Source organism: Colobus angolensis, unplaced genomic scaffold (assembly GCF_000951035.1).
Source record: "Colobus angolensis palliatus isolate OR3802 unplaced genomic scaffold, Cang.pa_1.0 Scaffold151, whole genome shotgun sequence".
Lineage (NCBI taxonomy): Eukaryota > Metazoa > Chordata > Mammalia > Primates > Cercopithecidae > Colobus > Colobus angolensis.
The window spans coordinates 249,927-271,911 of record NW_012114611.1 but is presented as its reverse complement, the minus strand read 5'-3'; the positions used below and the strand labels follow the sequence as shown (position 1 = coordinate 271,911).

The 21,985-nt window shown below is 40.6% G+C and overlaps 1 protein-coding gene across 1 annotated transcript in view; it reads left to right on the top strand.

Annotated features, from left to right (window-relative positions):
• Positions 1–21,985, top strand: part of DIP2B (DIP2 disco-interacting protein 2 homolog B (Drosophila)) — a 280,283-nt gene that overhangs the window by 156,695 nt on the left and 101,603 nt on the right. Inside the window, exon 3 of the mRNA XM_011936123.1 lies at positions 10,526–10,654. Coding sequence (XP_011791513.1) covers positions 10,526–10,654 — 129 coding nt within the window. The remainder of the gene's footprint in view (positions 1–10,525; positions 10,655–21,985) is intronic.

Here is a 21,985-nt window from a genome sequence, read left to right as displayed (position 1 = left end):
AATCCCAGCTACTTGGGAGGCTGAAGCATGAGAATCATTTGAATCTGGGAGGTGGAGATTGCAGTGAGCCAAGATTGTGCCACTGCACGCCAGCCAGGGTGACAGAGCGAGACTGTGTCTCAAAAAAAAAAAAAAAGTAACATTCTCACTACTATCTTTTTATTTATTTATTATTATTATTTTTGAGATGGAGTCTTGCTCTGTTGCCCAGGCTGGAGTGAAGTGGCGTGATCTCGGCTCACCGCAACCTCCACCTCCCAGGATCACGTGATTCTCCTGCCTCAGCCTCCTGAGTAGCCAGGATTACAGGCACGTGCTACCACACCCGGCTAATTTTTGTATTTTCAGTAGAGACAAGGTTTCACCATGTTGGCCAGGCTGGTCTCGAACTCCTGACCTCAAGTAATCTGCCTCCCTTGGCCTCCCAAAGTGCTGAGATTACAGGCACGAGCCACTGCACCTGGCCTAATCACTAGTGTCTTTTTAAATAAAAAGTTAATACTGCAACATTTTATTACTGGGATTATTATGTGCACATGCTCCTTACCTAAAAATTTAGTGAGTGATTTTTTTTCTTAAAAAAAAAAAAAAGTAAGACCAGGCGCGGTGGCTCACACCTGTAATCACAGCACTTTGGGAGGCCGAGGCGGGTCAATCATGAGTTCAAGAGATCGAGACCATCCTGGCCAACATGGTGAAACCCCGTCTCTACTAAAAATACAAAAAGTAGCCAGCGTGGTGGCAGGCACCTGTAGTCCCGGCTGCTCAGGAGGCTGAGGCAAGAGAATGGCGTGAACTCGGGAGGCAGAGCTTGCAGTAAGCCAAGATCGTGCCACTGCACTCCAGCCTGGGTGACAGAGCGAGACTCCGTCTAGAAGAAAAAAAAAAGAGGAATTAGAGATAGGGTCTTGCTATGTTGCCCAGGCTGATCTCAAACTCCTGGGCTCAAGCAATCCTCCTGCCTCAGCCTCCTCAAGTTCTGGGATTATAGGTGTGAGCCACCTCTCCCTGCCTTGTGAATGATTTTTTTGTGTGTGGAATTGATTTGTAGTTATCTTGGGTTGCATATTTATGTATATTTTATATTTCTTTTCTCAAATGTTACATAAATCTTTAAAACAGGACTTCAGAAAAAATTAACAGTGTAACAGGAAATATGGAAGATAACGCAAGTTTGAAGAAAATATTTAAATAGTAATGGAGCGCTTGCTTTGACAGTACATATACTAAAACTAGAACAATATAGAGAAGATTAGTATGGCCCCTGTGCAATGATGACATGCAAATTCATGAAGCGTTTCATCTTTTTAGAACATTAGGCCCAAGTAATATGTCATTGTGTAAGGAAAAATAACATACAAAAAATAGAGTAAACCAAAAAAGAAAGTGGTAGAAATTTAGTATGGACAAGTTTGGTTAATATTAAGCATGGATGGCTGGGCTCAGTGGCTCATGCCTATAATCCCAGCACTTTGGTAGGCTGAGGCAGGATGATCACTTGAGACCAGCCTGGGCAACATAGTGAGACCTCATCTCTACAAAAAAATAAAAAACAAAAAAAAACTAGCCGGGCGAGGTGGCGGGCGCCTGTAGTCCCAGCTACTCGGGAGGCTGAGGCAGGAGAATGGCGTGAACCCAGGAGGCGGAACTTGCAGTGAGCTGAGATCCGGCCACTGCACTCTAGCCTGGGCGACAGAGCGAGACTCCGTCTCAAAAAAAAAATAAATAAATAAATAAATAAATAAAAATAAAAAAATTTGCCACGTGTGTTGGTGCACACCTGGGATCCCAGCTACTCAGGAGGCTGAGGCGGGAAGATTGCTTGAGCCTGGGAGGTTGAGGTTGCAGTCAGCCATGATTGTGCCACTGCATGCCAACCTGGTTGACAGAGCAAGACCCTGTCTCCAAAAATAAGAAAAGCTAACTTAATTCAGCATCATAGGGATTAGGTTCTAAAGTCACTGTATGGCAAAAAGCTGCTTCAAAATTACCCTAAAAAATCACTGAAACCTCCCAGCATTGGAACTGACAGTTGTTTCTTTAGTTAAACAAGAGCCAAGGCTTATCTGGTATTTAAGGACCATACTGTCTTTTAACAATAGATTAAAATATATAAGATTAAAGATGAAAAATTCAGGGCCTCAAAACGCTCCCACTTTGAGAGGCATGGAAGAAATGAAGATACGGCAGATTCACACCTCCCATCTCCTGCTCATTCTGAGCTGTCTGCTCTTTGAAAGGAATGGCCCACAGAACATCTTTCAGTAGTTGGAAGCTCCTGTGGCCAAGTATAAAGCTTCCCACACGCCTCAATTAGCAGACTTCCAGGGAGAAGCGGCCAGGAAATTAACTCTCTCTTTTGGCATGGCCCAAAGAATTGAAGTTTCAAACCACACGCATTCTAACTTCTCTGTAAATTAGTCACTCTTGGCCACTCTTCGAGTTGCAGGAAAATGGAAGATTTTGTGGAGAAAGGCAATTTCCCTGTGCTGATCCTGTGGTCTAATCTTTAAGATACTTTGGATACAAGTAACTGATAATTCCAGCTAGCTTTAATAGAAAAAGAGTTCATTCCAAAGTTACAGGGGTTACTGACAAAATCTAAGGACAGTACATATTTACTGAGTGCCTGCTGTGTTCCAAATACTGTTTTGACACTAAGGAGACAGCATGGGACAAGACACTGGCCAGAACCTACCTGGTTTGCTCCGTCACTCTACTTAGGGGTTTGTTCAATTAGGGAAGGCATGGAGAGGCCCTCTTTGACCAGCCCTATAAATAGTCCCCACTTCCATTATCTGAGTTGCATTTTAAAAGAGCTGTCTTTGGCCATCCCACAGATTATGGTCTGTTTGTATGTCTTATTCACCTACTGGAGGAACATTATTTTTTATTGTTTTTATTCTTCATGTCCCCAGTTTCTGTCGTTAGTGCCTGATATATAGCGTCCTATAAATGTTTGCAGAACTAAAAAGAGCATTTAGATTTTCTGGCATTTTCTTGAGTAAACATCTATGAAGATAAAAGTGTTAGGTAATACAAGAAGCAGGGCACTCTACAGATTGTAGAGTGGTCTCCTCTTGTAGATTGATCGTGGCAACATGTCTCTACCCTCAATAGGTCTTTTAATTTAGACCTACTAAAACCTTAAGAGGCTGTGCAGAGTATATCAATTCTCAAATGATATTCTAGCGTTTCTTTAATTTTTAAATGAAGTTGGTGCATCTGTTTTAAATAATACTACAAGATTTGTAACAACAGAAATGAACAGAAAGAAAAGGAGAGGCAGGGTACTGCTCATTCTCTTTTGTCTTAATGTATTTGAGATTATTTGTGACCTTTGTATATTTGATTTTCTTCCTTCATCCTCTAACTTGCTTCTGTCTTTCACTTCATTTTTGAAGTGAATCATGTTTATCTCCTGCTTCAGAATAAGATCTTACCTTTTATGTTTTCTTTGTTGGCCTGTATGTTTCTGTATTTTTTTTCCCCCAGACTCCTGCCTACTTATTTTTTAGGGATAAATCATAAGTTTATGAAGATAGTTATTAATATTTGTTGATACTCTTTAGCTTGTCTTGATAAGAAGTTCTGGTGACCCAAAGGTTTTTCCCAAACATGGATTCCTTTTGTGATTGCTGCTTACTGTGCTGAGTGGCAGTCCCCGGTGTTGCAGTTCCTATAAGTGCACTGCACTTGGCAGCTGCTCCGTGCCCCTTTCATTACAGTTCTTCTAGGTTCAGTCCTGCCTTTGAAGTTGTTCAGGGGTGCGAGTGTGACCAAGTTAAAATGAAACAAAGGAAAACCCTTGTGTTTTATTCTCTCTATCAAGCCTCTAATAATGCCTCCTGGAATAGTCTGTGTAACCCTATTTTCCTTAATGTTGTTGTGTAAGTATATGAAGATAGTGAGAGGCACACATTTTTGCATACAACTTATATGAATTGGAGATACACAAATAAGCAGGATTTTTAGGTAAACTTTAAATGGCTATCTCAACATTTTTGTGTTTCTTTTTCCCAGCCAACTACTATTATTGGTGGAGGTGAGGAGACAGATAAGATCTTAATTATTTATTTTAATTAAAATACTAAATGCTTGCAATATGAAAGACCAAGGACCAGTTACTACAGGAGATACAAGATGATTAAGACCAGCCTCTGACTTCAGGTTATTTACACTGTAGCAGGAGAGATGACAGTTACACAAATGAGGACCACAAAAGAGAGTAGAATAAGTACTGTAAGAGAGCTCTAAACAAAGTACTGTGGAAATTCAAAGGGACGTGAACTTAAAGCCAGTTATTGAAATCAGGAATAGCATTTTGGAATGCCACAGAATATTTCCAATTATAAATACTCAGTAAGCAATGTGCCTCTGTGTGTGTATGTATGCATAGGGTTTGAGGAGTGGAATCTATTTTGTTTTATCTATCTCATTTTGATTTAAAAGTTCCTTCCCAAATGAGGCTCATAGCATAATGGAAAGAACATAGAATCTTTTTTCCAGTCCCCGTTCTGCTTTCATTTGTTTGGTTTGGATGGTATTAGAATCCCTATGAATTGGAGCACACATTGCAATTATATCTGCCCCCATATATCTCATCAGAAGGAAGTCCAGTATTTTCCTCTTGGGGCTTCTTTTTCCTCCCAGATTGTCTGAGAACCCTCAGGGATTACGTAGGCAGTGCATAAGGAGAGGTGGTAGATCCAACTTTCACACTCAAAGGGGAAAGATCCCCACAGTCTGCTGTTTGCTTTCCATCATCTCACAGGGTGCTGCTGAAAACTGGTCTTCACTGTGTGACCAGCCAGTAATGCTGAGCCTGTTCTCTGCATCAGCTACTCTGATGCATTATGGAGGAGGAGCCAGGTACTCTACTTGGACTCGTGGAGCAGAGCTCCTAGTGTTGGCTCTTTTAGCCTCATGCACTACCATTTTCCTGATGTCAGGTGGCCAAGGAAGCTCTGGGTCAGGATCTGTTGACACCTACCGCTTAACAGACCCGGAACTCCCAACCCACATTCCTTACAGAGTCTGCCCCTGGAAAACAGGCAGGTGGCCCCTTTTCCAGATTCCAGACACCAGCACTCTCATTCCTCTCTTGCCTTCTCTAGGCGGTGAGGTTTATCACCTACCCTTCAAAGGAAGACTGTCCTCAATTACTCACAGCTGCTCTAGCCTCTCAATCAGGGTACATTTACCATCCTTCTTGGATGGTGTGGGAGTGAGGGCCCTGTAATGATTCAAGGTGATTATTGACTCACTCTCACTGTGGAAAAATCTGTGACGGGCATCCTGCTTCGTTAATAGTATCTATCACATGGTGCTGTTGTGAAGACGTAATGAGATGGTAATAGGCAAGAGCCATGGAAGTATTATTGATATTCTGTCATTCCCTGTAGATCTCTTCAAAGGCTGCCCCCTCGGCTTAGGGCAAGTGACCTGAGGCCACTTTTCTAGTCCAGTCTGATTTTGTAACACTCTACCCTTTTGCTGTATCTTTAGCCCCACTGGTCTTAGACTTTAAGGCTTTTCTCCTTCACTGGGCTTCTATAAACACCATGCTTTTGAATAAAGTGGCTTTTCCTTCTCTCTGCCTAGTTAAGTTTTGCATCACTGTCTCCTTTTAACAGACATTCATCTTCACTGAAATTCTAATACAAGTTAAATCCCCATTATGCGGATTAAAAGACCCTTGTTCTTTTCCTTCTTAGCACGTATCACAAGGTCAAAGGTATACACGTGGTGACCACTTGTTTAATGTGTTTCTTCTCTGGACACTAGCACCAAGGCATGTGTCCAGGCATGTCTGCTCTGTTCAACTCCCGGAAGTTGAACTATTAGGTTCCTTGTTCTCAGAGCCCATCCTGTTTCACTGTGTTACTCTTGCAGGTAAGAATATCTGTTAAGTCATAAGCAGAGTTAAAAGATAACATGTGGAGGCTGGTGGCTTCCTTCCATCTTCCTGAGTGGAAATACTGTGCAGTTTTGTGCTACTAAATACCATTTTTTTCAGATTATCATCCTTACCATATTCAAATAATAGAAACATATTAGACTCTGATGTATTTTTCTGCCAAGGAACAGTAAATTATATACATGTTAGTCATTGAGAAGGAAGGCTTTGTGTTCTTGAACCTAAAATGTGTACTTTTTATTGTTACTAAACCTTTTAACATCATCACTATTTAAACATAATGGTGACCCCTAGTGGATGTTCTGCATAACAGACTGAAAGATCAGAAACCCCCTACCTGAATGAAGCTCTTGCTTTGTAATAATCAGCAAGTTGTCTTTTTCTTTGGATCTCTATTTTATTTTATGCTAGAATTTAGATGTCATGAAGAAGACTTAATTTGTGAGTCTGGCAGCTTCCATTCCAGCACGTATTTGTATTTGTCTTTGGTTTTATGCATAATTCATTCTATAAGCAGAACAACGAAATTGTAAAGAAATAGAGAGTACCTCAATCCAAATACGTTAGGGATTTTTTTTGTCCCATCTGACCCTTATAATTGTATATAAATAGTTTTTACATACAGTTATAATTATATTGTGTACATAATATTTTGTGTTCTTTTATCACTTGGCATTACTTTATTTGGAATGAAGTATCTGCATAGTCTACATATTTTTCATTTTTAATGGCATATAGTATCTCATTATGGTGATACATGTAGTTAAGTTTCATCTTTGCTTTTAGCTTTTCCTTACCATGGCAGTTAAACTGTGTATATCTTATTCAAAACACAGTAATCTGTATTTTAGCACTCCAGGTAATTTCTGAGATCTAGTTGGAGTGTGAAACCGTGGCCAGGGAATGATTTACCTTGAGGCAGCATCTTGCCTGCCCAGCTGATATTACATATGCTGTTAAATAATGCCCTGCTGTCCTCCCATGCCCCCATACTCCTTCCCTCCTCTTTTTGATGAGGCCTGAGATATAGGTTGAGTAGCCCTTATCTGAAATGCTTGGGACTAGAAGTGTTTCAGATTTCAGATTTTTAAAAAAATTTTTGGAATATTTACCTTACGTACCAGTTGAACATCTGAAATCCGAAAATTGGAAATTAGAAATGTTTCAAGGAACGTTTCCTGTGAGCAATAGACAGGAGCTCAAAAAGTTTTGGATTTGGGTGTTTGGGGTGTTCAACCTGTATGTTGTTTTCTGCCTCCATTCATGATAAATCATTGCCCTTGCAAGTGAGCCAAGATGGGAATAAATCTCCACTTTTTTTTTTTTTTTTTTGAGACAGAGTCTTGCTCCGTCACCCAGGCTGGAGTGCAGTGGCACAATCTCGGCTCACTGCAACCTCTGCCTCTGGGTTCAAGTGATTCTCCTGCCTCAGCCTCCCCAAGTAGCTGAGACTACAGGTGCATGCCACCACGCCCGCTAATTTTTATATTTTTAGTAGAGACAGGGTTTTGCCATATTGGCCAGGCTGGTCTTGAACTCCTGACTTCAGGTGATCTGCCCACTTCGGCCTTCGGACCGAATTGCTGGGATTACAGGTGTGAGCCACTGCACCTGACCTAGTCAACACAATTTTTAAAATCTAACCAGGATGTACATTTCTCCCTCTTACTTCCAAATATGCATGGATTTGTCAGTTGTTTTCAGGGAAAGGACAAGGAAGTCATTGATTTTTAGAAAGTTGGAAAAGCTGGCCAGGAGTGGTGGCTCACGCCTGTAATCCCAACACTTTGGGAGGCTCAGCGAGGCGGGCAAATTACTGGAGGTTGGGAGTTCAAGACCAGCCTGGCCAACATGGTGAGACCCCCATCTCTACTAAAAATACAAAAGGAAATTAGTTGGGCATGGTGGTGGGCACTATAATCCCAGCTACTCGGGAGGCTGAGGCAGGAGAATCGCTTGAGCCCAGGAGGTGAAGGTTACAGTAGGCAGAGGTTGTGCCACTGCACTCTAACCTGGGCGTCAGAGCAAGACTTTGTCTCAAAAAATAAATAAATAAATAAAAATAGGAAGTTGGAAAAGCCTACTCAGTGTCATAATTTAGGAAGCTGACAAGTAAATATTGTTTTAACTGATTTTGGGTAGGGATCTGTTGTACATGGTTATGACCTTATAATTAAGAAAATCTGATACAATTTAAATTTTATTCTTTATACTTAACTATTTTCTTGATATCCTGTGGTAAGCATCAATTTTACATTCAGAAAAAGAGCTTTTCTAAATTACAGAAAACTTGTAAAACCTGTGAAAAAATATGTAAATTATCCAAACTCTCATCACCCAGGATAATTTCTGTTAATATTTTACTGCATTTGCTTTCAGCATTTTCTTTTTTTCTTGAGGCAGGGTCTTGCTCTGTTCCCCAAGCTGGAGGGCAATGGTTTGATCACGGCTCACTGCAACCTCGACCTCCCAGACTCAAGTGATCCTCCTGTCTTAGCCTCCCAGGAAGCTGGGACCACAGATGTGCGCTACCATGCCCAGCTAATTATTTTTTTAAGAGACAGGGTCTTGCTATGTTGCCCAGGCTGCTCATTTTCTGCCTCCATTCATGATAAATCATTGCCCTTGCAAGTGAGCCAAGGTGGGAATAAATCTCCACAATTTTTTTTGAGACAGAGTCTTTCTTACTTTTGATTGGTAAAACTAGAAAATGTAACAAGGTATGGAAAATGTTAAGAATTTAGTATAGCTATTCTGTGAAATAGATTCTGAAGAGAATTTAGGTTGATAAAAACTTCAATTATAATCCCAGACATTGTAAATCTGTTTCTGAAACATTTTCTGCTCTGTTAATATATTTTCTAATGAAAAGCTCAGTTAAGAGGAACCATCAAAAACAGCATTTCCAGATCCATAAAAGCACATTAGTGGAGAAGACCCTAAAATATACTCTTCCGTGTGTGTGTGTGTGTGTGTGTGTGTGTGTGTGTGTGTGTGTGTGTGTGTGTGTATGAGCCATTTAAAGAAATAATGGTTTTGTGGGCCAGGAATTTGGGCAGGGCTAATTTCAGTGATTATTTTGCTCTATATGGTTGCCAGCTGGGGTCATTCAGTGGTTGTCTTCCCCCTCACGTAGTAGATGGGCTGCTCTGGACGGTCTAAGATGGCTCATTCAAATGTTTGCTGCCTTGATAGGGCAGGTGGAGGGCTGGGCTCAGCCAGGACTGTTGACTAGAGCCCCAACACATGACCTTTCCAGCATGCTACCTGCTTTTTTTTTTCTTTTTAAATGATAAAACATTGTCATTATGAATCTCAGTTCCTGTAATACTTTGATGCCATCAGTGTTTACTGGGGTGTGTAGCACTGTTGCTGGTACTCCCCAGACCACTGCTTTGAGTCTTTTTCTTTTCCCCCCCTTACTTTTTTGGCTTTATAGGCTGATTCTGAGCTGGGGTCTGGAGCAGTACATTTGCTGTGTAGATGACATCTTAATATATTGGGCACTTAATTTGCTGTGTGGAAGCTGCCTTGCTGGGCATAACTAGGTGCTATTTCAGAAACTTAAAATAAGCCTTAAAGAAGGAAATCCTGCAATATGTGACAACATGGGTGAACCTGGAGGACATTATGCTGAGGGAAATAAAGCAGTAACAGAAGAACAAATACTGCATGATTCCACTTATATGGGATATCTAAGAGAGTCAAACTCATAAAAGCGGAGAGTAGAATGGTGGTTGCTGGGGGATATAGGGAGCGGGAAATGAGACATTGCTGTTCTGCAGGTATAAAGTTTCAGTTATCCAAGATTAGTAAGTTCTGCTTTATAACATTGTGCCTTATTAATACTAATAAGATATTAATAGTACTGTATTTTACACTCAAAATTTTGTTAAAAACGTACATCTCATGTTACATTTTCTTATTGTAATTTTTTTAAGAAACAAATTTGGAATTGATCATTTGAGATAAAAAGGCAGGAAAACATCAGAACTTAGTGTTTTTCTGTTTATTTACCCCATCCCTATATTCTTGATAAGACAGTATATTTTGGGAGGGCAGAGTATGGGGACAGGGCAGGGTCAGTGATGAGTTCAGTTGGAAGAAGGGCTAATAGACTTGAAGCTGTGCTTGCATAATCACCCTGTTTTTGCTTGAATTATGTTTATCTGGAGTGACTGACGGTATGGTAGCTAAGGCTCCCCAGGCTATTCGTTGTCTCACTGTTTAGCATTGGGGGTCATATGCAGTCAGCTCCCCGTCACTACTGCCTCTCTTTGGAGTCTCTAGAATGGCTTTTTAATTTAACATTTGTCTTCTGGCTATTCCTCTCTTATCAGCCTGTTGACATTTAAGGCTCTACGATGATATTTTTTAGTTTGGATGTCTTTGCATCATGTTTATGTATTTATATTAAAACTCTCTAGCCCTTTGCTGTGAATGGGGTAATAGTACCTAGCTCAGAGTGTAGTGGGAATGCTTAAAGGGCTTTAGAAAATATTAGCTATAACACTAAAAATAGAAAAAAAGAAAAAATAAAAAAAAAAAAGAAAATATTAGCTATTACTGTTACTGGATAACCATCTTTTAAACTTCCTTTTTTAGAAACTGATTCAGCAGTACAGAAAGAACTTAGAAACCAGACACCTGCTCCACCTGCAGCTCAAACTTCTGCTCCCTCTAAGTACCACCGAACTCGATCTGGGGGAGCCAGGGATGAACGATATCGATCAGGTGAGGAGAAGCTGCAGAATGACCAGCTGAATCGTTTTCCTAACAATAGTATAAACTGTGTATCCTGAGAGCTTCCAATACTTGTTTTTCCCCCCACCCATGAGGCAACAACAACTCTATATTAACTCATTCACCAGTCATTTATTTTGTACCCGACTATGTGTCAGGTATAGTAGGTACTCAGTAATTTGCTGGAAAGGGAACAGTACCTAAGACTGTTTCCAGCTAGGTGACATGGCTCACGCTTGTAACCCCAGCACTTTGGGAGACTGAGGTGGGCAGATCACTTGAGATCAGGAGTTTGAGACCAGCTTGGCCAACATGGTGAAACCTCGTCTGTACTAAAAATACAAAAATTAGTGGGGCATGGTGGTGGGCGCCTGTAATCCCAGCTACTCAGGAGGCTGAGGCAGGAGAATCACTTGAACCCGGGAGGTGGAGCTTGCAGTGAGCTGAGATCCCACCACTGTACTACTCCAGCCTGGGCGACAGAGTGAGACTCCGTCTCAAAAAAAAATAGACTGTTTCTGCCCTCAAGGAATTTAACAGTTTAAGAAGAGACCAGACAAGCATGCAAGCGCAAAGGCCATGTGAATAAATAAATAAATAAGAAAGTGGAGGGTTGGGTCTCATGGGTGGTACTGGGAGAGCTCAGTGGATTCTATTGGAAGAGGCAGGCCCTTCTGTGTTTGCCAGAGCTAGAGCTATTGCGTAACTGGTCTCTCTTAATTGATGGAGCTGAAAGAAAACTCTCAATGAAATTTCAAATTAGTTATTTCTTCTAACCCAAAAAGTACCTACAGGAAGGGAAGGAGCAAGGTGTGCCTGTCTGGCAGCAGGAGCATACTCCTGCTTGCACTGTGCTCAGGACCACCTGGCGGCCAGTACCAGGTGTGCAGCTTTGATAAGCAGAGGAGCGACTGGTAGATCCCTAGAGCATGTGTGGTGCAGCAGGCCCTTCCGATGCCCACTTCCTGTCCACTGCACCAAGAGTAGTCTCTGCGGCACATTTCTTGTTTTAAGAAGTGGCAGAATTAAGCAAAAAGACTAATGGAGATATTATTTATTTTCTTCAGATTTTTGTCTTCTTTGTACTGACCAAGGTTGCCTTAACATTTTCTTGAACTGAAAAACACAGTCTGTATCACATCCTCTCAAAAACTGCTTTAGAGAAAATGAGGAAAGGACACAGTTGAAGAGCTGCATCAGCTATTTTGTGAGCTGGTTTTACTAGATAGATACTTTCACAGACAGAAGGAGAAAAGGATGAGAAGTGTCCAGTCGGGGAAAAAAAATAGAGGTGGTAATTTTATACCTAAACTGGTCTTGAGTGATCAAGAGAGGCTTGCTCAGAGAACAAGACATCTAAGCTGAGTCATGGTAGACAAGCAAGAGTTAGCCAGGGAAATAGTGTTCAGAACTTAGAATGCAAGGGCCAGAAAGAGGTAGGAGATGAGGCTAGAAGGATTACCAGAGACCAGATCTTGTGGGATCTTGAATGTCACTGAAGGATTTTCAGCAGAGCAGTAACATCATCAGATTTGTATTTGTTTCAGTAGCTCACTCCAGCTATAGACTGGAGTGCCTTGGCACAGGGCCTTCCATGTATAAGAGCTAAATAGATATTTTGCAGAAAGAAGAGAATAGAAGTATTTACTAGTAGGCCAGGTGGGGTGGCTCACGCCTGTAATCCTAGCACTTTGGGAGGCCAAGGTGGGTGGATCACTTGAGGTCAGGAGTTCGAGACCATCCTGGCTAACACAGTGAAACCCCATCTCTACTAAAAATACAAAAAAATTAGCCAGGCATGGTGACGGGCGCTCGTACTCTCATCTGCTCGAGCGGCTGAGGCAGGAGAATGACGTGAACCCGGGAGGTGGAGCTTGCAGTGAGCCAAGATCGCGCCACTGCACTCCAGTCTGGGCGACAGAGTGAGACTCCGTCTCAAAAAAAAAACCCAAAACACGTAGTAGTTACTAGTTAAGGAATGGATTAGAGAAACGGAGGGCTGGAAGTAGCAAAGCATTCAGGTGCTCCCCTTTGTTGCCAATCACCTAAGCCTGATTTTCCAGCCACCTAGTGTTGCCTTTTGAGGCTGGAGCCCAGGTTCAGCAGCAGCATGCTCCAACCTGTCCAGAAGGGTTTTTAGCCTTCACAGCTTTCATCCCTGGCCTTCTGGGAGTGTGTGTGTGTGTTTTACCTTCCTTTTTCTTTGTTTTTACAGCATGTAATAAAGGATTATTAAGGATCCAGAAGGGTGATTTTCAACATTCTGTATCCAAGCCAATCAAATGTGAAAAAGTTTTTTGTGAGCTTATTTAGTACTATAAAATTTTGAGCTTCACCTGTTAAAACCCAGCTGTAATCTAGTCCCTGCTCTTTTGCACCATTGCTTTTTGATTATCCCAAGTATTAGAAAGTGTATGCTGTGGATCAGATACTAGTCAGCTGACTGTGGAGATTGTTGGCTAGGTGCTGGTGTACTGGAGAGTTTTTAACAGTTGTATGTTCATCTCACTGGGAGTTTTTCTGTGTGTATGTGCATGTGCGTGTGTGTGTGTTTAAAGGATAGTAGCAAGAAGTAGGCCAGAATGAGGTGAAGTAGGGGAGAAAAAGTGATTTAAAAACCTTGAAGATATTGAAAGCTATGAGGGTCCTGCAATCCTATCAGGAGGGGAATGTGAAAAGAGGATGCAAGCATAGACTTTGGGTGAAAATCAAATTTTTCAGTGTATTAGGAATTGCTCAACTAAATAGCGAAAGAAAGCTCAGGATGTGAAAGAAATTGAGTCTCTGAGAATTCGGGCTTCTCTTAATAAGAAGAAATCAGCAGGGGTGGCTCGTACCTGTAATCCCAGCACTCAGGGAGGCCGAGGCAGGAGGATCATTTGAGAAGAGACCAGCAGCAGCTGCAGAGGTGGGGCAGATAAGTAGTGGAGATTGATGGGAGCTGAACTTATATCTGTTTGCTACTCCAGTCATAGAAAGGGTTACATTTACATGTCATGTGCAAAAATAACTGAAGAATATAGGGTATGTTTAATAAAAATTGCAACAATTCGGAATAAAGTGATGGCTACATAAGAAGGATTTTATATTAATGCTGATAAGTGTACTTATAAAACCCTTTCTTATTTGATGGAGGCTTATTAACACCTATAACATTTCATCCAATCATAATTAAATCTAAATAGACTTAGTGTTCACATTTCAGACACAGTATAAAGAACTTACCTTTATTCAGAGTTTAGATTATCTGACCTGATTCCATTCTTTGTGCTTTAGCCAAGAGGGAGCTTACATTTCAAGTATACTACCTTATTAGTATATTTCTTTTTCCTGCACATCCAGGCATGATGCACCTCCATACGCGTAGTATGGTCTCAAATGTAGAAAACACAAATTAATGCCTGAGATGGAACGTGATCTTATTTTAAGTCATTCTGACTCTCTTGATGTTAATCTCTTGAGAAGTTAGGTACTTCAAACAAAACAACAAAAATAAAACAGGACGTTAGGGGAGTATTTGTATTACCTTATTCAGCTCAAACATGAGTACTGGAAAATGATACCCAGCTTCCACATGCTTCTGGGAGAAATGTCCAAAGTCACTTGTGTCTGGGGACTGAACTCTGGAAGTGACTTCTTTATCAAAGATCAAGATGAATTGTGTGGTGTTGAATGAGTCAAATTCAGTTAAGAGAGCTGCCTGTTGTTATCAATAGGAGTCTTTGCTAATAGATAACTGACCATCTCTTTTTGACACTGGTGTATGGGTCAAGGTTTATCATGTTAGAAAATAGTTGGGTGGCTTGATTTGTTTTGTGATCTGTTGCTGTGAATACCTGTGACAGGAAAAAACATGCTCTGTAATTACTAATTATCCAGATGTTACAGGCCTTCTAAAGCTTTCTTAATGTGAATAATTCCCTAGCTTTGTCCAGTTTGCCATTACATGTTTCATATCACATATAAAAATACTTTGGAAATGTACTCTTTTTAATTAGTAAATTTAAAAATTTGATTTGCTGTTGTCTGTTACTTTCTCAGTAGAAGTGATTAATCATTTTCTAAGATAGCTAGGAATCATTTTTCCTTCTAATATAAGGAGGACATTTTTCTCACTTTTAACATACCTAAAATCAGAATGTTTTATACAAGATGACATCATAGATTCAATTAAATATGCAATCGTGATTCAACTAAGTAAATTCCAAGGATGCTACAATTGTATAATCAGTATAAATGCAGTATAAAATTATTTCATTTCAGAGCTAAAAATAAGTTGGTAATGTCTTGAAAGTAATAGCCCAACAGTTTGGCAATATCTTTAAAATTTTAAATAGTCATGCTCTTTATCCAGAAATTTTGCTTCTAAGAATTCATTTTATATAAACAACTTGTGCATAAAGATATATACATACATATACAAAGCTGTTTGTTGTGGTATTATATATAGTCCAATGGTTAAATAAGTCATAGAATGTTCACACAATAAAATTTTATGAAAGTTAACTTGAGGTAGATGTATTTGTGCAAATGTGGAAGGATGCACAACATCCTTTTTTGTTTTTTTTTTTTGAGACAGGGTCTCTGTCACTCAGGCTGGAACACAATGGCACAATCATGGCTCAGTGCAGTGTCTAACTCCTGGGTGCAAGCAGTCTTCCTGCCTCAGCCTCTCAAGTAGCTGGAACTACAGGCACACGCTACTGTGCCAGGTTAACTTATTTTATTTTAATTTTTTTGTGATAGAGTTTTGCTCTGTCGCCTAGGCTGGAGTGCAGTGGCACGATTTTGGCTCACTGCAGGCTCTGCCTCTTGGGTTCACGCCATTCTCCTGCCTCAGCCTCCCGAGTAACTGGGACTACAGACACCCACCACCACGCCCGGCTAATTTTTTGTGTTTTTAGTAGAGGCGGGGTTTCACCATGTTAGCCAGGATGGTCTCGATCTCCTGACCTTGTAATCCGCCCGCCTCGGCCTCCCAAAGTGCTGGGATTACAGGCGTGAGCCACTGTGCCTGGCCAACTTACTTTATTTTTTGTTGAGATGGGATCTCACTTTGTTGCCCACGCTGGTCTTGAACTCCTGATTTTAAGCAATCCTCCCACCTTGGCCTCCCCCAGGTGCTGGGATTATAGTGGTGAACCATCTTGCCTAGCCCAAAATATACTTTTTAAATAGTAAAGGCAAGACAGTATGTAGCATATAATCTGATTTTTATAAATAATATGTTTATACTTGTAATATTTATAACATTATTATGTTATAATAATATAAACATATGCTACTATGTTTATAAACATGGAGACCTGGAAAAATATATACCAAACTATTGAGGCAGGATTATTTTTGGGAAGTGGTGGGTCTAGGGAAAATTTTTACTTTAGCATTATATATGTTTAGATATTTTTGCAATGTGTATTTTTTTCAATCTTTTATTATAGTAAAATAACATAAAATGTATGCATATTGTAAATTTTAAAGATAGATTTTAAGATCTTAATTATTTTATTTATTTATTTTCTGTATTTATTTTGAGATAGAGTCTCGCTCTGTTGCCCAGGCTGGAGTGCAGTGGCACGATCTCAGCTCACTGCAACCTCTGCCTCCTGGATTCAAGTGATTCTTCTGCCTCAGCCTCCCAAGTAGCTGGGACTACAGGCGCGTGCCACCACACCCAACTAATTTTTGTACTTTTAGTAGAGACGGGGTTTCACCATATTGGCCAGGCTGGTCTCGAACTCCTGACCTCGTGATCCACCTGCCTTGGCCTCCCAAAGTGCTGGAATTACAGGCGTGAGCCACTGCGCCCTATCTATTATTATTATTACTTTTAAGACAAGAGTCTCACTCTGTTGCCCAGGCTGGAATGTAGTGGTGCTATCTTGGCTCATTGCAACCTCCGCCTCCTGGGTTAAAGTAATTCTCATGCCTCAGTCTCCCGAGTAGCTAGGATTACAGGCACATGCCACCACACCCAGCTAATTTTTGTATTTTTAATAAAGATGAGGTTTCCCTATGTTGGCCAGGCTGGTCTCAAACTCCTGGCCTCAAGTGATCCACCCACCCTGGCCTCTCAGTGTGCTGGGATTACAGGTGTGAGCCACCATGCCGGGCCTAGTTACTGTTCTTAGTGACTTTTACTCTAAGTATGGATTCTTCTGATTTAATGCTGGGAGCCAAATGCAGTACTAACTTGCTTTGCCACCCTAATTGTGAACTTTTCTGTCTCTGTCCAAATCTAATCTCTGATCTGGTGATGACTGGCACTGGCACACCAAAATCATTTTATTTTTGATACATTCCTCATGCTGTAGAAGGTAAGTTGAATTCAGTTCAGCAAGCATTTATTGTAGATTTCCTATAATTTGAGAAAAATGTTAGATTGCTAGAGAAACCTAGATGAAAACATAGGAGTTTTTCTTCTGTTTTTCTTGTCCATCTCTTTTTTTTGGGGGGTGGGGTGGGGGACAGGGTCCGGCTCTGTTGTCTAGGTTGCAGTGGAGTGACAGTCAGCTCACTCCAACCTCCGCCTCCTGGGCTCAAACTATCGTCCCTCCTTAGCTCTAGTAGCTGGGACTACAGACAAACCCTGCCATGCCTGGATAATTTTTGTATATTTTGTGGAGGCAGGGTTTCACCATGTTGCCTAGGGTGGAGGGTTTTTTTTTTTTCTTTCCCCACCTCAATACAAGGTACAGAGGTGACACAGAAGAGGGAGACGGGAAGGCATGCGGTGTCAAGAATGGGCTTCAGAATGGAGGTGGTGATGTCTGAGCCATTTTGAAGGATGGATAGTTATTTGGATATTCCAGGCAGAAGAAACATAATTTATCAAAGCAGGGGAATGTGAAATGGAAAATTACAATATCCCCTCCTCTTCCTCTCCACCCTGCACTGAGTAGTGCCCTAATTAGTATTGTGATATCCTATTTAAGACATTAGTCATTGCTGTTTTTGTAAGAGGTCAGTACCTTAGAAATTAAGGAAAAATGACATGACTGCTTGTTGGCTTGCAAGGAATTCCTTGAACTATACCTCTCTGCTTTATGACACAACCCACCTACACATCTGCCTTTCCCTCTATCCCTATCTGTCTGTCTATGGAAAAATCCTAACAGGTAAGGGCACTTGGTCTCAGTTCTCGCCCTGGTCCTTAAAGCCCAGCTGTGCCACTCATGGATCATATGCTAACCACTTTGTAAAAATAAGCCAAGAATAGGAGCAGCTGGCCAGGCACGGTGGCTCACGCCTGTAATCCCAGCATTTTGGGAGGCTGAGGCAGGTGGATCACTTGAGGTCAGGAGTTGGAGACCAGCCTGACCAAAACCCGTTTCTACTAAAAATACAAAAATTAGCCAGGCATGGTGGCATGCGCCTGTAGTCCCAGCTACGCGAGAGACTGAGGCAGAATTGCTTGAACCCAGGAGGCGGAGCTTGCAGTGAGCCGACATCATGCCACTGCACTCCAGCCTGGGCAACATTTCGACACTCCCTCTCAAAAAATAAAAAGAATAGGAGCAGTTACTTTGAGACTAAAAATAACATATTCCACTTATCTTTTTTGGAAAGATGAGAAAAGAAATGTTTCAGTGTTATCCATAGATGTGGGAGGAAGTGGCTACTCTCTTATCTTGGTGGTAAAGGTATTATTATTTCTTTTGTTACGAATGAGATTGGACATTTGGAGATATGTTTACTGGCCATTTGTGCTGCTTCTGTAAACTACCTGTCCATTGCCTAAGCCTATTTTTTATTTTATTTTATTTTATTTATTTGTTTATTTTTTTCGAGATGGAGTCTCGCTCTGTTGCCCAGGCTGGAGTGCAGTGGCCCTATCTCGACTCAGTGCAAGCTCCACCTCCTGGGTTCACGCCATTCTCCTGCCTCAGCCTCCTGAGTAGCTGGGACTACAGGCGCCTGCCACCATGCCCAGCTAATTTTTTGTATTTTTTAGTAGAGATGAGGTTTCACCGTGTTAGCCAGGATGGTCTCGATCTCCTGACCTCGTGATCCACCTGTATCTGCCTCCCAAAGTGCTGGGATTACAGGCGTGAGCCACCGCGCCCAGCCTCTATTTTTTTTTATGTTGGGTTGTTCTTCCCCCCTCAACCCCACCTTACTTGCAAGGGCTTTTTTTTTTTTTAATCCTAAAGATACTAACATTTTAATTGTACCATAGGTATTTGCCAATGCAGATGGACGAGAAAAATCAGTGAGAAGTGTAAGAATTAGAAAAGAAGTAAAACTGTATTTACGGTTTATAAGATATTTATCTAGAAAACTCAAGTGAATCAATGACAGAATTAAAACAATTTGGTCAGCAAGATACAACATTAGTACAGAAATCAACAACCTTCACATATGCAAATAATAAGCAGTTAAAAGATACAATAGTACAGCAAACTTCATTTACAAAAGCACTAAAGGTAAAATATATTTAGGGATAAACTTAAGAAATGTCTAAAACCTTTATGAAAAAAACTTTAAAACCCTGAAAGACAAAAAAGTAGATCTAGTAAACGGAAAGACATCTATTGTTCTTAGGGCGGTTTAACACCACGAAGATGCCAAGTCTGTCTAAATTACTTTACAAATCTAATCTAATGCCAGTAAAAGCAGCATCACATTTATTTATTGAGTTAGAAAACTCATTTTTGAAGTTCATTTGGGAAAATAAACATATAAGAATAGCTAAGAGAACACTGAGAAAGAAAAGCTACACGGAGTGACTACACGTACCAGATATTAAAACATCCTATAGAGACTGTAATTAAAACAGTTTAGTATGGCACACAGATTAGCAGGCAGACCATTGGAATAACAAGTTCAGAGGTAGACAGGTGTATATCTGGGAATTTAGTGTACAGTAAAGATTACAAATCACTAGGACAAAAATGTACTTCTAAATAAATGACACTAGGACAGCTGGAAAAAGATTAATTAGATCCATATCTCACACCATGTATAAGCATAAACTTCAGGTCAGATGTGGTGGCTCACACCTGTAATCCCAGCACGTTGGGAGGCTGAAGTGGGCAAATCACGTGAGGTCAGGAGTTCAAGGCCAGGCTGGCCAACATGGTGAAACCCCATCTCTACTAAAAATACAAAAAAATTAGCTGGGTATGGTTGTGAGTGCCTGTAGTCTCAGCTACTCAGGATGCTGAGACATGAGAATCACTTGAACCCAGGAGGCAGAGGCTGCTGTGAGCCGAGATTGTGCCACTGCTATCTGGCCTGGGTGAAAGAGAGACTTTGTCTCAAAAAGAATATAAGCTTCAAAAATCAGAGATCTATATGTAAAAAAGAAACTATATTAAGTGCCAAACAAGCCCCGGGCACTGTGGCTCACACCTGTAATCCCAGTGCTTTGGAAAGCGAAGGTGGGTGGATCATCTAAAGTCAGGAGTTTGAGACCAGCCTGACCAACATGATGAAACCCCATCTCTACTAAAAATACAAAAAATTAGCCAGGGGTGGTGGTGGGTGCCTGTAATCCCAGCTACTCAGGAGGCTGAGGCAGGGGAATCTCTTGAACCCAGGAGGCGGAGGTTGCAGTGAGCGGAGATAATGCCACTGCACTTCAGCCTGGGCAACAAGAGTGATACTCTGTCTCAAAAAATAAAGTACCAAATGAAAACATCACAAAACTTTGCTATAATCCAGCCTATAGAAAGCCTTGTGGAAAGGCTCAGAATGCAGATGTAATTTTAAAAACTACATAAAATATTTTTGTGTGGTTAAAAAAACACATAAATGTATCTTTTTGACAGTTTTTAAGTATATATTACAGTATTGGTAACTATGCATGTTATTGTACAGCAGATCTCTAGAACTTCTTCATCTTGTGTGACTGAAATTCCATACCTGTTGAACAACAATTCATTTTCCCCTCCTCTCAGCCTCCAGCAGCCACCATTCTACTTCCTACTTCTGTGAATTTGAGTACGTCATATAACTGAAATCATGCAGTATTTGACTTTTTGTGATTGGCTTATTTTACTCTACACAGTGTCCTCAGGGTTCATCCATGTTGTGGCAGATGATGGGATTTCCTTATTTTTTTAAGGCTGAATAATATTTCTTTGTATGTATATACCATGTTTTACTTATCTCTTCCACCACAGTGGGGATTTGGTTGCTTCCACATCTTAGTTATTGTGAATAATGCTGCAGTGAATATGAGTACAAATATTTCTTTGAGATCCTGTTTTCGGTTCATTTGGAGATATATCCAGAAGTGGAATTGCTCGATCATATGGTAAATCTATTTTTTTAATCTTTGAGGAAACTCCATACTATTTTCCATAGAAGCTATATTGTTTTACAGTCCCACCAGTGGTGCACAAGCATTCCAATTTCTCCAAACCTCTTCAACACGCATTTTCTGATTTTTTGATATAGAAAAAATTCTAATGGATGTAAGTAGGCCTTTCTAGTGGCTGTGAAGTAGTACCTCATTGTGGTTTTGATTTTCATTTCCTTGAAGAAAGTGATGTTGAGCATCTTTTCATATGATTGTTGGTTGTTTATCTTCTCTGGAGAAATGTCTATTCAAGTCCTTTGCCCATTTAAAAAATTGGGTTAATTTTTTTTGTTACTAGGTTATAGGAGGTCTTTATTTTGGATATTAACACCCTACCCAATATATGGTTTGTAAATACTTTCTCCCATTTTGCAGGTTATCTTTTTATTCTGTTGATTGTTTCTCTGATGTGCAGAAGTTTTCAAGTTTAATGTAGTCTTATTTGCCTATTTTTGCTCTTATTGCCTGTGTTTTTGGTGTCACATTCAATAAATTGTTGTCAAATCCAATGTCATGAAGCTTTTCCCCTCTATTTTCTTCTAGGAGTTTTAGTTTATGGCCTTACTGGTTAGGTCTTTAATCTATTTTGAGTCAGTTTTTGTATATCATGTTAAATAAGGGCCCATTTTTCATTCTTTTGCATGTGGTTATTCAGTTTTCCTAACACATTTGTTGAAGAGACTGTCCTTTTCCCATTGTGTAGTTTTGGCATCTTTGTTGAAAATCATTTGACCTTCTATGTGAGGATGTATTCCTGGGCTCTCTATTGTTCTGTTGGTCTTTATGTTGGTCTTTATGCCAGTACCAAACTATTTTGAATACTGGAGCTTTGTAATTATATTTTTTTAAAATAGGGACAGAAGCTCACTGTGTTTCCCAGGCTGGATTTGAACTCCTGGGCTCAAGCGATCCTCCCCACTCAGCCTCCCAAAGTGTTGGGATTACTTGTGTGAGCCACCATGCCCATCCTGTAATAGTTTCGAAATAAGGAAATATAGGCCGGGCGTGGTGGCTCA